This window comes from Cucurbita moschata, unplaced genomic scaffold (genome assembly GCF_002738365.1).
Source record: "Cucurbita moschata cultivar Rifu unplaced genomic scaffold, Cmos_1.0 Cmo_Scf00004, whole genome shotgun sequence".
Lineage (NCBI taxonomy): Eukaryota > Viridiplantae > Streptophyta > Magnoliopsida > Cucurbitales > Cucurbitaceae > Cucurbita > Cucurbita moschata.
The window spans coordinates 3,999,997-4,015,865 of record NW_019268520.1 but is presented as its reverse complement, the minus strand read 5'-3'; the positions used below and the strand labels follow the sequence as shown (position 1 = coordinate 4,015,865).

The following is a 15,869-nucleotide window of genomic DNA, read 5'->3' as shown; positions in this document are numbered from 1 at the left end:
ACAAGACGTTAACTAGAAACGTAAATGCTTGAGCTTGAGAAGATTCGGGTCCAATCAGCCCATAAAACTCACTCGAATAAGCAATATTATTGACCCTGACAAAACGACAAAACAACAAGCAATAAACATGTTGTACTTTTAAATATAAATTTATATCCTATAAAGTCAATTGAGTCGGTATGTGACTATTCTTTCCTATTAATTACTCCGATCTTCTTGAACTTTTTTTTAAAATAAAACTGAAAAAAATAATAACTGCATAAATTTTTAAAAATGGGTTTAAAACTCAATATTTGACATAGATATAAAAGTCATGAATAGCTTTCGCCCATCTCTTTTGAAAGTCTACGATCTTTGTAACAGTACCTTTTCGATAGGATAATTCATCTTCCCCATCTTTTTGAAAGTCTAAGATCTTTGTACCAGTACCTTTTCACGAATGATAATTATCTTTTTCAACCAGTCCAGGACGGAAGATGAAAACACTTGTTTATTTATCGAGTGTTTGGAGGGAAAGCAAAGGGAAGAGAACGAGTAAAAGAAAAGTTTGACGTTGAGACTTTCTCCTTTACTGTTGGAGAGTAAAAGAGTTCAAGAAGGTTCTCAATCAGTCCAGGACGGAAGATGAAAACACCTATTTATTTACCGAGTGTTTGAAGGGAAAGCAAAGAGGAGAACGAGTGGAAGAAAAGTTCGAGGTTGAGTCTTTCATCTTTGGAGAGTAAAAGAGTTCAATAAGGTTCTCAGGGTAGTAGATGGACATGGACGTAGCTGGTGGAGGTGCTCTTGCTTGTGCAGCTGGAATCTCAGTCGGAAAAGCGGGAGGACTGACCCAAGATGCTCTTACTTGTGCAGCTGGAATCTCAGTCGAAAAAGTGGGAGGACTGACCCATTCGGTGACTTTCGCGGTCGCCCTCACTGAACCAACTTGTTTCGCAATCACCCTCACTGAACCAAGGATTCGTTCAACAAAGCTATTTGAAGAACCGAAAATGAATGGTAGATCTTTTCTTGAAGGAGATAAGAGGAAGAAAATGAACAGTGTTTCAAATCAAACTTAACTGCTCCTTCCCCTGAACTGATTTACGGTCCAAAAAATGAATAGTGTTTCGAATCAAACTTAACTGCTCTCCCCTGAACCGACCAATTGTTTCGAATCAAATCAAACTTAACTGCTCTTTCCCCTGAACCGACCAATTGTTTCGAATCAAACTTAACTTAACTTAACTGCTCCTTCCCCTGAACCGACCGATTGTTTCGAATCAAACTTAACTTAACTTAACTTAACTGCTCCTTCCCCTGAATTGTTTCGAATCAAACTTAACTTAACTTAACTTAACTGCTCCTTCCCCTGAACCGATTTACAACTGAAATGAATAGTGTTCCTTCCCCTGAACTAATTTACTGGTTGGTACAGAAAATGAATAGTGTTTCGAATCAAACTTAACTGCTCCTTCCCCTGAACCGACCGATTGTTTCGAATCAAACTTAACGCTCCTTCCCCTGAACCGATTTACAACTGAAATGAATAGTGTTCCTTCCCCTGAACCGATAAATGAATAGTGTTTCGAATCAAACTGAAATGAATATTAACTGCTCCTTCCCCTGAACCGATTTACAACTTAAATGAATAGTGTTCCTTCCCCTAAACCGTTTCAAATGGAATGAACAGTGTTTCAAAACAAACTTAACTGCTATCTCCCCTAAACAGATATTTCTTGTAAATAGACTTCTCTCACTCTTCAAATCAATTAATATAAGAGTTTAAATAGACTTATCTCACTCTCCATCATATAAAATCAATTAATATAGAAGATATCTAAATTTTTTTTATATTAATTAATATAAAAGATATTTAAAATTTTCCTAATAAAAATTTAATATAAAAGATATTTAAAATTTTCCTAATAAAAATTTAATATAAAAGTTATTTTAGATATTTCCTACCGTAAATCATATAAAATAATTAATAAAGATATTTAAAATTTTATCCATTAATATAAAAGATATTTAAAATTTTCTTCTCTTATCTTACTCTTCATCATATAAAATCAATTAATATTCAATTAATATAGAAGATATGATATTTATTCATTAATATAAAAGATATTTAAAATTTTCTTCCGTAAATAGTCATTTTAAACTTCTCTCCCTCTTCATCGTATAAAATCGATTAATATAAAAGATATTTAAAATTTTAAATAGATTATAATTGTTGAATTGAGTCGGGTTAAAACATTTTTTTAGACTCAAACTCTAACTCACATCACCAAAGCACTCGTTGATTAGTTGATAAATTTGTTATATATTTCGAACTTGTAACATTATAAATTTGTTATAACGTCATGCTAGCGTAATAGAAGTTTTGCTGGATGGACATAGATAGTCACCCAATTAAACCTTTTATTGAAAGGAGAAAAAAAAAAAAAGCAATTATAGAAAGGTAAGGTATGGACATAATATAAAGACATTTGGGGGTGGGGTGGTGTAGGGTACAGAAAGAATGTACACTTCCCTTCATCTTACAAATCATAACAACCCAACGACACAGCTTAACTGAAGTCTATTCTCCAAGCTTCTCAAGTGATGCCCCAATAACATACACCTGCAGCAGATCAACAAGTTAGATCATTGGACATGCGCCTCATTCCAATATTATTCTTAGAGCCTAAAACATGTCTTGCTTCAAAGTTCCAAGTTCTTAGTTTGTTTAACCATGGAATTTTTAACTAACCAGAATAAGAGCTTTGCTAGGTAATCCCGAGAAGTGCCTACAGTATCACAAAACTCACTGCCAACATCTGCAAGTTTCTCTAAATCCGCCACACTCGAATCCTCATTGAAAGTAGAGCTAGCATCATCTTTGAAGAACCTTTGCAATATGTTTCCAACAAGCTCGTGAATGATTTCCTCCACCTCCGATGTAGATGGTTTGCAGAGTTCAGTCACCTAAATAATAAACGTGGAGATAAGTATGAGGGCACCCAGAATGAAGAAGAAGTTCAACAGCTTGGGTAACAATCAGCACGGGCTTACTTCCAACAAGGAAAATAAAGGCATATATGCACAACAATAGAGTTACGTATGCACCAAAAAAAAATGAAGTACCATATTAGAATCCAAAGACCGCAGATACTCCAACAAATCGTTCCTGTTTTCTTTGCCATGTTCCATCTGCATATTCACTTGCTTCTGAGCATTCAGTTCCTGACACATTCAGAACAACAAATGGGAAGGTAAAGCAGCGGATCATGAAGATGCAGGGCACGTGAATTTAACAAGTCAGAGAAAGCATTTGGTCTCATCTCAATAGACAGGAAAACCTTCCTATCTTGACTGGATGAATATACTAAAAGGCAGATAATTGAAATATGCTGAAGAAAATAAGCAATAGAGTTTATTTTGTCTTAACCCTTTGAACGTAAATTAAAGGAGCCCGAATATGATTGAACCAAAGAACATGAGATGATAGCAGGTTACGTTTGACCACAAAGCTAAAATCTACGCATGTACTACTAAACTTGATAGCCAACCTAACGGTTTTCTTTTGCTAAATTGGAGCTATATTTATGAGGAATCACATCATCTAACAGGATACATTTTTCTATAAAATTTATGACATCTAGCTACATGCAAGATAAGCAACCAAGATAAAGATGGAGATGATCCCTGAAATTAAACAAAGTTATTCAATCTAACTGCAAATACATCCACAATAATGTAAAACAAGGTAAATAGCTGAAGGGAAAGTGGAAATATATAATATTTATGCAGCAGCCCAAGCCTACCGCTAGCAGATATTATCCTCTCTAGACTTTCCCTTCCGGGCTTCTCCTCAAGGTTTTAAACCGCGTCTATGAGGGAGATATTTTGACACTCTTACAAGGAATGCTTCAAAAATTAGGTTAGTCGAGGCTCGAATCAAGGCATGGGCACGACTATGCAAGATGGCACACAAGTGGCCAATCGCGCATGGGTTCGAGGGTAACAGCACAAGCCAGACACCAAGCAGGTTGCTAGCAGTGGTGTGCCAGTAGTGGGCTTGGGCTATTACAAATGGTATCAGAGTTCTGGGGTGTGAGATTGGTTGGAGATGGAACAAAGCATTCTTTATAAGAGTGTGGAAACCTCTCTAGTGGGGCGTTTTAAAACCTTGAGCTAAGCATGGAAGAAAAAGCCCAAAAAGGACAATATCTGCTCGATGAGCTCGGGCTGTTACAACTTCAATACTCAAAACCTCAACAATATAACAAATGGGAGTATATTAGCATTTCATCCTTGATTACATACAGAAACTGGTTAGTTTCTAGCACCTGACAATCAATTACTAATAGCAGAAAATACATTTAAATTCAAGCTTGATGCGAAACAAATCACATTCTAAACAAAAAGATCCAACTGAACATTAGACAAAAATATATGCAGTTGTACAGGGATAACATGGAAACTCCTCGTCTGCAAGTATGAATTAATACAGCATACACCCACTAAATAACATAGCTAATAGCATAAAACTATGAGGAGTTGTATCCAAATAATTTGCGTCTTAACATAATAATTTTTAGAAAGAAGATCATAAAACAAATGAAAGACTCCGCCCGCATTTAGGATACTGAATTTTTTTCAAGAGAGTTAAAGGTTTGCATTTAATAATTTAGAAATGATTTTGAGAATTCAGTTTGTCAAGTCATAGATGGACAATAGAAGAAATGTGTTGTCAATGGGTGAAGATTGTTAACAACTCAGAAAACCCTTACATCCTTGAGATTTGACAATTCCGACTGCAACTGCTGGATGTACTTCAACGCCTCGGGCGAAAAATCAGTTAAGAGACGAGGCCTTGTATCCAAATCTTCCAAATTAGAATCAACGCCCACCCGAATCTCCCCAACGTCCGAAACTTCCAGCGGTTTCGACCTGTCGAAGCCAGTCAAATTATCCGGCGAGATATCGAAATTCCTCGTCAAAGACAACCGATACTCCGCGTTCCAAAGAGTGTACCTATACAGAGGCACTCATCAGAATTCCAAAAATCTGACGGAAAACGTCCCCGACACATGAACAATCTCATCAAACTTCAGTAGACAGCAAAGAATCAATCAACTCCTTACCCGGTGATAATTGACGAAGAGAGGAGATTATGGAGAGGGCTTTTGGAAACCCTAACGGTGACAGCGAACTGATCAGACGGAAGCAAACCCAACATTGAAGAGATAGTCTGCTTCATGGAATCCTTAGCAGCATCAGAAACACCCTGGGAGATATTGGATGTATCAAGCGGCTCAATCCGCTTAAGCATATTAGCGATTACGGAGAATCCGCGATCGAATTTCAACTTCCGAGTGGAAACAAAGTCATCGGAAACTCCGCCGCCATCAACCCCGGAGATAAGGCAGCTGACAGTTGTTGCTCCAGACGTTGGGGGAAAACGCCGCCGTTGAAGGCCGAGATGCGAATAAGAAAAAGAAGGCAAGGGCGGCGGAGGTGGTGGAGGAAGACGGGGTTTGATTGAAAAATCGGTGACGCGAGATAGGAAGAACGCTCGAGCAGAGGCCGCCATTGGAACGAAGGACAACAACAAAAGCTTCGAGGATCCCTTCAATGGCCCTCGCCCTATTATGTGGACTGCCTGCTCTCGCAGAGATTCTACCAATCAAAATCCCATTGCGTTTCTATCTCTGAGCTTCGCTTTCGGAATCTCGTAATTGCGCGATTACAACTCACGACTTCAGTTCACATATTAATATACTCCATGTGAGTTAATTAGGTTAATAATGACATTTAAAAATTAAAATTGCCAAAAAAAAAAGGTTCGGTTTAAACTAATTACAAAAATAAGTCTTTTTTAATTATTTTTTACGTTAAATTAAAATTATCACCATTCATTCTTAAATTTTTTAATATTTATTTATTATCTTCCATATCTCTAAATAAATCTTTTCACTTTCAATTTTATATTTAATAGATTTAAATTATTTAAAAATTTAAACTAATAATTATATCAATTAAAATTCTATATAAATCTTTCGACTTTTAATTTTGTATTAATAGATTTAAATTATTTAAAAATTTAAACTAATAATTATATCAGTTAAAATTCTACAATCACACGAATGTATTTATTATTTATATAATTTGTTGTGGTTTTATTAACAATTTAGCTAATAATTCAAATTTAAATACTTAATTAAAATTAAGAAGATATTAAACTTTAAATTTAATGAAAGTTAATATTTTCAAATTTTAAATTTGATTTTTATTTGGTAAATAATATATATTTTTTATTTGTGAAAATTGATTCCTTTAATCATATTAAAATATATTTTTATTTAAGTGTTTTGTTTATTAGTTGAATTTTGTACGTCACGTATTTTCTAATTTAACTTTGAATTGATATTGACTTAACCATCTTTTTAATATTAAAATGCAACTCTATTGAATCAACCATAAGAAATTGAATTTTTTATTTAAAAAAAAAAAATTAATTTTGAATACTATTTTCAAATAACAACAAATTCTCTTATCAAGAATTTGCTGAAGAACTCATCCAAACCATTCATTTTTCCATTAATAAGCCTGATTTAAATATTTTTCCCAACACAAAATAAGGATTTGAGGTGGATGGTGGTCCAATCTAACTTAAATGAAGAAAGACCAAGTATTTGTAGAAGGTCAATGTCGATCAAAAATTAGTCCAACAAAATCTATTCGACTTGCCTAATTGCTTCTTTAACAAATAATTGGCACCCCACAAATTAGAAAAACTTTTGTATTACAAGAGTATCACATCGTCATTATGATTTTACTTTTATAAGTATTTTGTAAAAATACTGATAGGTTTCATGTCATTTTTAAAAGGATGTTAATGTGATAAGTAACTGTATTCGTACTGTTATAGTACCTTAAAATTTAGTGGGTACTACAAATCTCGTAAACACGAGAAATTCGATAAACTGACTTTAAAATTCAAATGAACTTCTCTGATTCAGAAACGAAACTTAAAATTTAGTGGGTACTTTACAAATCTTGTAAACACTAGAAATTCGATAAACTGACTTTAAAATCCAAATGAACTTCTCTGATTAAGAAACGAACCTTAAAATTTAGTGGGTACTTTGCAAATCTCTTAGACACGAGAAATTCAATAAACTGACTTTAAAATCTAAACGAACCTTAAAGCAATAATAGTCTAACGAACCTTAAAGCAATAATGGTAAAGTTCATAGGCATTTAATGAGAAGAAATTAGGAAAAGGGTGGAACTTGCCTGTATGGTTTTTGGAATTTGAACGTGATAGCAAATAGACAGCCCATGAATATAATACCATAGCATTAGTTAAACACATCAATCCTCTAAACCTTGTGCATTTGATCATGAAAGATTAGGAAGAGAATGAACATTGCCTGCATTTTTTGGAATTTGGATAACAGCAAAATGGTAGTCATTAATGCAATACCAAAAACATTTGTTAAACACACCAATCCTCATCAAACGTTTTGCATACTAGTTGTCGAGATTGTGACTTATCGCATTTTCTAAACTATCAAAGTCATCAAATGATGCTTTTTCTAAGAAAGACGATCTAAACGAGGAAACAACTCACAAAAGGGTTTATCGCCAAACCAACAATCGTTCTAGAAGTAAACTTTCAAGCTCTTTCGAAATGATTATCTAATAAACTCAGAGAAAAAAGAAACTAGATGCAATCGCTTTTAAGAGGTTTTTACCAAGTCCCTAAGAGTTAGAACTACTACTTGCTGCCCAGGGTGCTGGCCATTTCTGCTCATAATAATGTTGTACCACAAAGCATCAGACTCCATGAAGAAATGTCACAACCACTTAATCAACAAACAATGCCAAAGCAGTTTGTTTTTCCCCCCATGCAAGCAGCCAGCATGAAATCACCACTCCAACATACCAGTGAATATGTAACATATCTTAATATAATTTATAGGTTTTGTCCAATGAACCCGAAACCGAACCGAATTTATTCGAGTTCAGAAAAATTAACCCAACCCAATCCAATCCCTATAGTTCAGGTTGGGTCGACTCGGATTGTCGGGTTCAATGTACACCCCTTGCCAGCAAGAGGCAACTATGTGGTTCAAGATCTTACGAAGTGAAACATCAAGTCTGTTACATGTTCAATGTAACAGGCATTTGAGGAGATCAATACCAGACAAACTAACTTTTTATTTCTACAGATCAGAACAATCAAGTGACAAAAAATTTCAGAATAATTTTTCTCCACAAGACCAAGACAAGGGAGGTTCATCATCAACGATACTATCTATCCACAGTTCCATCTCTTTCAAGGTTCTGTTCTACCTTTGACCTCAGTGACATCTAGCACGGGGAAGCTGCAGAGTAGAATCATATTTTCAGGCATTTCATCTCCAATGTGGAGCAGATTTCTACAAAATTTCCGGTCAATCTTGTGATATAGGATTACATAGTTTTGTTACAGGAAGTGGTTCAAATCTCCATTAAAGGGACAAGGTCTAATGGTCAGCTTCTGGTCTATTTCATGGAGCATCTTGCTCGAGCTGAGTGGACAGACATTTTACGAATGGTATATTTTATGGGACAAGGTCTGATATGCTGTGCATAATAATGCCTTTCTAAAGCTGCTGGTCTCAGTCTTGTTTCTGAAATTTCTCGTCACTCACAACTAGTTCTGACTTGTAATTGTAGGTTATTCTTCTGTTTGTTTGTCTTGGCCTTCTTTCCCAATGGCTCTTAGGTTATTCTCCTTATTTCATACAACTACGACTAGTGCTTAACGCATATTTGTTGTACTAACAAATGCGTGATATGCGTGTAAAAAGTGTCGGAGTGTCCAAGTGTGGAACTAAGTGTCTGCTTCTTAAATTCTAGCAGTCCATCAATAAAAAGACCCAAACCAGGGAATTTAATAAAAGCAGAAAATATTACTCATTTCTCACCCCCAAAATCTGATTAAGTTATGAAAACATGCAATAATAGTACAAAAGATTGTGAACTAAATATAGGGAAATTGCTTAAACAATATTGAACAACATGCTTTTGACAAGACACAGAACACAAGGGAATGATAAAGACAATCAATGAATAACCTAAGGCTCAACTGTAGTTACTTGCTGCCATTTTCCATCGACCGCTTCTTTCCACAAAGTAAAATGGTTATTCCCATCAGCAACAGCCAACAAGTGTCCAGTCAATGACCATGAAACCTTCCAAATTGGAGTCTTAAAATCATTCATCACTGTGCCCTCCCATTTCCCTCCATCCTTTGTAACAGACCAAATAATCACTGTCCCATCCTGGGAACCACTTGCAATGGTGGATTTTTGAAGCCCTAGGTTTGGCGACCAAGCCACATCCCTCACCCAATCTGTGTGCATCTGAAGGGCAGGGGAAGAATCTCTCCTCCAGCTTCCATCTTTTAGTGTCCACACCTTCACTGTACTATCAAAGCCCCCAGAAGCTAGCTTCCAAACAGGGTCCACCGAACCCGAACCAACTAAGGAACCTGGAGCCGTAATAGGGCCCCATGAAACTGAGGTTACTCCGACAGGGTGGGCTTGTTCGATTTGATTACTGTCCCAGCCACCATCAGATCTAGCAATAAAGACTGATATATCTCCATCAGATGATCCACAGGCCAAGCAGAGGCCAAGTTCATGGGGTGCCCAGGCAATGGAGTTCACCGAAGACTTATGTGCATTAAAAACATGAGCCTGCAACCATTGATTTTGATTGCCTTCCTTCCAGATTATCACTTGACCATCGTAAGAGCTGGAAGCTACCATTGAACCAAACTTTGGGTGCGCCCAAGCAACTTGCCAAACTGGGCCTCTATGACCATTCAATGTAGCTAAGAGTTGTGAAGCAGAGTTTTTGCTAACGCTAATAATTTTAATGGTAAAATCAGAAGAAGCTGTTGCTATGCGTTTGCCAAAGTAGTCCATTTGTACATCATGGACCATATCTTGATGGCCAGTTTCAATCTTCTGCTCAGACATTGTACAGGATTCCTTTTCACTCTACTAATTCCTTTTACCCTTCTCCTCCAATCTCTAGCAAGTATCCTTATATATTTAGCTATGATAGGAAAGAATTTACGTCAAAAAGCTATACAAAATTGATGCAACTGCACATAATTAGTTAAAAGGAAAGTTCCGATATTAAAAAAAAAATCAATACAATCAATAATTCACATCTATAGACTCCAAATAATCAATTAAGAGGTCGTTGTTCATTTCCCATTCTTCATTTATACCTTTGGTGGTTAAAGGTACCCATTGCAGATCTAACAACGAACAATCCATGACAATATTTACAGACAAACAATAACAAAAGTCCTATGCGCTCACTCAAAACACAAACTCACTTCAAGATTATTGACAGGAATAGAAACAGAACCACCTCCATATGAGCAAAAGGATAAACGAAATGAACAAACTCAAAGGCTTTACACACTGCGGAAATCAAAACAGAAGAAGATCTGGAATTTGTCTATCGACGCAAATCGCGTAGAGCAAAATCCAGCAGTAACCGAAGAAGAATGCATTGGAATTACCGGTGAAATAATAGGATTGTTATAAAGCCACAAGGAAGCAAATCGCCGTCGCAGAACCAGAGTTCGCCCGCCGATCTGCCTGTTGAGCTCCGTTTCCTCGTGGAGTGTTCGGTTACCCGGCGGCTGGCCGATATATCAGAACGGGTATTGAAAACCGCAAGCAAAATTGACCGACCAGCACCAATTCTATGGGGTTTCCTTTCTCCCCCTTCTTTGCACGTTGAATATTAATTTTGCTTTTAATAAGTTTTGACCGTTTAAAAAAATTCTTACTCTTCGAAAATTATATTAATAGCATCCAATTTTAAAAAGAAACCTAAATTAATAATAATAAAAAAAATTAATTAGAATAAAAATCTTTAATATTATATTTTAAAATATAATATTAAAAATTATCTCTTTTCAATTTTTCTCTCTCTTATCCAGCTGTAACTCTTTTTTTTTTCAATTGGGACAATCAACTATTAATTTTTAAAAAAATTAAAAAAGAACTTTGCTGACACTCTTGTCATACCCAAGTCTCAAGTCGTCTCTCTAAGTCGAATCGCAGTTAATTAAGCATTTGAAGTTGACCGATAGTGATGCTGGTAGATCTACTACCTACGCCTTTACTTGCCTTTCTGCCCATGCCTCTAGCTTTCCCGTTGTCGAGTGGTATCGCTCTCTAAATGCTGGGAAGACTGGTTGACTTTTAACGGCAAATGCGATTATTGCCATTATTAGACTTTTGTTGGTTAAGGAGAGAACGTGTTGACATACTATTTCTGGACATGGTGAAAGAGTCCTATAGATATTTTTTAAATATAATATTATCTGTATGTATTTTTTAATTAAAAAAAAAGGGTAAGAATGTATTAGTGAATTTTTTTTAAATTTAAAAGTATTTTCTGTTGAATATTTTTTAAATTAAAATTAATGTAATAATATTTTAAGAGTTTTTTTTTGTTTTTTTGTTTTTTTTTTTAAATTTAAAGGCTAATTTTTTTTTTTAAGTTTATAGTATTTTTTAAAATTAAATTAGCATTTATCTAATATTAAAAAAGAAAAAGAAAAAGCTCCTTCAAAGAGAGCTTCCCGCATAAATTTGTTTGATCACAAAACCCTAGAAAAACATTCTCTCTCTTCGTGAATGCTTTTAGGAGAAAAACAAAGAAAAAAAAGAGTGATGTGATTATTACATTGGATAAACTAATCTTGTTCTTCATTGGATCATTGTTTTTCTAATCAACTAAATGATTCCCGGGAAAAATTAATTAACAAAATCAAATTGTTACTGAGATTTTTTATTTCTCATTGTTTCCACGGCTACAGAATTTATTGAGGGGCCGCTGCTCGCAGATCGAACGATATCGTAATGCTCCTTTATTGAATCTTGACTATTGAGCAATTGACTTGGTTGATTGTTCACGACGAAACGTTGGTCGTTACTTAATTTCAATCACTGAAGTCCATTTCCTCATCTTCTTCAATTGAATGAAATCGAAGCCGGTGCTCAACTTTCTACTTCTGGTGAGAGTAAGGAATTAGCTAAAATGGCCTTCTCCTCCTTCACCGGCGGCGGAGGTAGCCGACGTGGAGGTTGGGCCAGTTCTATTCTTCCTTTTTCTTCCGTTTCCCCCAGTGCTAAACCGAAGCACAACCGGAAGTATCGCCGGCGGTTGGCTATTCGTGACTTCATCTTTGCTAATATCTTCACCATCGGCCTTTTGGTCTCCTTCATCTTCTTCTTCATTGTCCTTATCCGATACGGCGTTCCGAAGCCGATTTCATCTCACATCAAATCGCACGCTACCAGATCCCACAGGCCGCGGAAACCGATCGTGTCCAAGAATTGGAACAGTGAGGTTTTGAGTTCCACTGTGGATATTACGACCAAGAAATTGTACGACAAGATTGAGTTTCTGGACGTCGATGGTGGTCCGTGGAAGCAAGGATGGAGAGTGACCTACAAAGGAGACGAGTGGGATTCGGAGAAATTGAAGATCTTCGTGGTGCCTCATTCTCATAACGATCCAGGATGGAAGCTAACTGTTGACGAGTACTACGAGAAGCAGTCTCGTCATATACTTAATACGATTGTTGACGCGCTTTCACAGGTGAATTTTGAAGTCTTAACGTCTTTATCAATAGTTCTTCTTGTTCTTGTTCTTATTTTTTTAATCTTGATTCTTGAGTGCCTCAATTGAATTAGGGCCACAATGATGATTTTGGCGTTTTCTTTGCTTGAGTTTCTGGCTTATGTTTTCGATTCTCATAATGGATATTGATGAAATTGGGCGTAATGAAGACTGGTAGGTCTTTTTGGAGAAAACTATGCTCTGCCTTAGTACATTGGAAGATAATATGATTTGAAATCAAATCAAACAACATACTACACCACCAGCACAACCACATTCAATTCAATCCCTACCGAATCTGAGATTCGAACCTACAACACGATGGAATGACTGAATCCCATCCATCCAAACATGCTAACAAGCTGCGAGTCGTTTCGATTTGGAAAAATATTCTATATCTAGGGGCGGTCGTATATTCCTGTACTTTTTTCTTCGTGTTTAGGGTCCCTTGTGTGATAGCAAAGAGATTATATAAGATCCTTGAAGGGAGTCTGCTTTCATTAGTTCAACTGGTAGTTTGTCACTGCTTTTTTTTACTGGGATGGTTTAGGTTTGGGCAATTATAGAAGGAAGAGGACATGGCTAACAAAGAAATTTGTGGCAAATTCATATGTTGGGGGAACTTAGTTCAATAAAATTTGGTGTTGGAAGCCGGAGATGGTTCTTAGATAAATCTAGATTTAGTGATGGATTTGATTCTCTAGACCTTTTTTCTAATGCTTTCCTGAAGCTTAGGCTAGCAGAAACTAAAAATAAAACTATCAAGGAAGTTTGGGATGAAGAAAATTCCTAACGAGCTTCAATTTAGAAGACCTAATAATGATAGAGAAGTTGCTGAATGGACTGAGCACCATTCCATCATTGGCAGTTTCTTTGCATCTCCCTTATAATCTTGCTTGGCAAATAGATATATCTGGAGGATTTTTCAGTGCAATCTCTTTTCTCTGTGTTTTTTATGGAGATAAACATTATTTGGCTTTCGCTTTGTAAAATGATTTGGAATAGAAAATGCTTAGGAGGTGTGATGGGGAACGTTTTTCTTGGTCGTATTAGTGCTAACGATGAATCCAGTTTAGGATCCTGGAAGAAGCCTCTAGCCAAACTGATATGTTCTCTGTAGGAGTACCTGTGAGGAGTTTGATCATATTTTCTAATCCTGTCTGGCTGTCCTTTCATTACTCCGCTCTGTTTGGTACTTCCAGTTATCAGTTCGTCTTTGACTCATCCAATTACCAATTCGTCTTTGAATCTATCCAATTATCAGTATGTCAATCCAATTTATCTTAAAATTTTATGCGGTCACAAATCCAAAGAAGAACTCGAAAGTTTGGATAGTAAGTTGGCAAGTCAGAAAATATAGATGGAGAGAAATAGAAAAATGTCTGATATTATAAGAGGAACTTAAAAGATTTCTTTTGAGTTTGTACTCATTGCCTCTTCTCTTGATGTACTTCGTTAAAGCACTTCTATAATTATTCTCCTTCTACTTTTCCAATTGGGGATCGATCTTGTAACTCTTTGGTTTTAATCCTATTTTTAGTACAGATTGTCTCTTATGTTAACAAAGTAGATATGCATAAATCAAAATATAGCACCTTGTATAAAATATGCAGAACCTGCTAACTACACAAAGGTGGTTAAGACGTCCCAACTCTTAGAAGAGATTGCAGGTTGGAACTCCCACTCCCATAGTTGTGATGTAATATTCTAAAAGATACACACACACATACACATTCCCGATCACCTATCATCTTGGATATGCTTTTCTGTTTAGTTATTTAAATGTTTTGTTCTTTTGTTTAGTTTATTAATAAGAACAGAAGCGTAAATTGGTTTTTGTGGGGACTTGAATTGTTTTGGAGATTGACAGCGCACAATGCCAAATGTAGCTGAATTGAATGAGAGTGAAATCCTTTTTAATTGCTTTAAAATTGCTTGTTCTTTAATCTGTAGGATTCTCGGCGGAAGTTTATATGGGAAGAGATGTCTTATCTGGAGAAATGGTGGAGGGATGCTTCAGATGAAAAAAAAGAATCGTTTGTTACTTTAGTTAAAAATGGGCAGCTTGAAATCGTGGGAGGTGGCTGGGTGATGAACGATGAGGTAATATGCTCACTTGCATGTGAGGTTTCTTTGGTCATTTGAACAGAATGTGTGAGTATTTCTAATGCTACATGTGTTCAATAATTTATTTTATATAGAACCGAAAAATTCTGTTTACTATTTGGTAACCGGAGTTTTCTAATAAAATTTCCTTCTGAACTTTTAATCTGAAAAATCTAAACACCAAAACGCAAATATGTAAGGAGTAGTCAATCAGGCAGAAATATTTATCGGAGGATTGAGGTTCAATCGATTGCCTTCAGGTGATGCTCTAGATATTTAAGTTTTCATTAGGTTACAATTACTAAACCTCTTGATTGCATTTTATATTAAAGTTATAATCTAAAAACAAGTTTGTGCTATACGTTTCTTTCTCATTCCTTGGAAAGATTTTACTGTTTATCGGGCACTATTATTCAATTTGATCTTCTGCATAGTTGAAATCTGGAAATTAACATGCCAATCCCTTTCCTTTGCAGGCCAATTCTCATTATTTTGCTATAATCGAGCAGGTAAAATAAATTCTTCTTCTTAGATAATAAAAGTGTACGTTGTTCTTACGTTATTTGACTTTTAACCAGATCTCTTTGCTAATTGTGCGTTCCAAGCTTGAGCTCTATTGAGTTGAACTAATAAACATTACTTGCTTATTGCATATGATTTGATCTCCATTATGAGTAATCTGTTATGAAAAGAATTCATATTTCATATCTGTTAGTTTTTATCATAACGAACAACAATTTATCTGCCTGAGGCTGAGAAATAGTGGAATACCACACCATATCAATTTGCCCTGCTTATTTTTAAATCTCCCATTTTGGTTTACTTGTTATAAATCAAAATGACAAGGATAGAACATAAGATCCTCTAATCAAGACGCATTATCTTCTTCATCCAAGAAGTATGTGTTTTCTCAGAAAGAAGATAGAATTTCAATAAATGGAATTGTGCAAAACAAGCAAACAAAGTGTTGGTGATTCAATAGTAACAATGAGTTGAAAATTACCTGCTGAGTAGCACGTGATTACTCAATTTAGAATGCAGACAATTCCCCCTTTTTAGCTTGGGGGGGGGGGGGGGGGGGGGGG

The 15,869-nt window shown here is 35.8% G+C and overlaps 3 protein-coding genes across 3 annotated transcripts in view; 1 reads left to right on the top strand and 2 right to left on the bottom strand.

The window, feature by feature from the left end:
• Nucleotides 1-2,381: 2,381 nt before the first annotated feature.
• Nucleotides 2,382-5,723, bottom strand: LOC111442389. The gene is made up of 5 exons (XM_023079780.1): nt 5,112-5,723; nt 4,758-5,001; nt 3,109-3,207; nt 2,735-2,949; nt 2,382-2,605 (listed from the first exon to the last, which is right to left on the bottom strand). Exons 1-5 carry the CDS (start codon nt 5,558-5,560, stop codon nt 2,530-2,532), a joined length of 1,083 nt encoding a protein of 360 aa, XP_022935548.1. The 5' UTR covers nt 5,561-5,723; the 3' UTR covers nt 2,382-2,529.
• A 3,189-nt stretch (nt 5,724-8,912) lies between these two features.
• LOC111442431 (protein transport protein SEC13 homolog B-like) lies at nt 8,913-10,790 on the bottom strand. The gene is made up of 2 exons (XM_023079855.1): nt 10,562-10,790; nt 8,913-10,083 (listed from the first exon to the last, which is right to left on the bottom strand). The coding sequence occupies exon 2, from the start codon at nt 10,002-10,004 to the stop codon at nt 9,096-9,098; it is 909 nt and encodes a 302-aa protein (XP_022935623.1). The 5' UTR covers nt 10,005-10,083; nt 10,562-10,790; the 3' UTR covers nt 8,913-9,095.
• Nucleotides 10,791-11,647: 857 nt separating this feature from the next.
• Nucleotides 11,648-15,869, top strand: part of LOC111441463 (alpha-mannosidase 2) — an 8,414-nt gene continuing 4,192 nt past the window's right edge. Inside the window, exons 1-3 of the mRNA XM_023078468.1 lie at nt 11,648-12,657; nt 14,632-14,781; nt 15,261-15,293. Of these exons, the coding sequence (XP_022934236.1) occupies nt 12,094-12,657; nt 14,632-14,781; nt 15,261-15,293 (747 nt within the window). The 5' untranslated portion in view covers nt 11,648-12,093. The remainder of the gene's footprint in view (nt 12,658-14,631; nt 14,782-15,260; nt 15,294-15,869) is intronic.

Coding starts and splice junctions, on each gene's coding strand:
- LOC111442431 (XM_023079855.1), bottom strand. CDS start 10,004: ATGTCTGAGCAGAAGATTGAAACTGGCCATCAAGATATGGTCCATGAT.
- LOC111442389 (XM_023079780.1), bottom strand. CDS start 5,560: ATGGCGGCCTCTGCTCGAGCGTTCTTCCTATCTCGCGTCACCGATTTT. Junction 5,002..5,111: donor TCTTCGTCAATTATCACCGG/GTAAGGAGTTGA, acceptor GCCTCTGTATAG/GTACACTCTTTGGAACGCGG. Junction 2,950..3,108: donor GGTCTTTGGATTCTAATATG/GTACTTCATTTT, acceptor TTTATTATTTAG/GTGACTGAACTCTGCAAACC.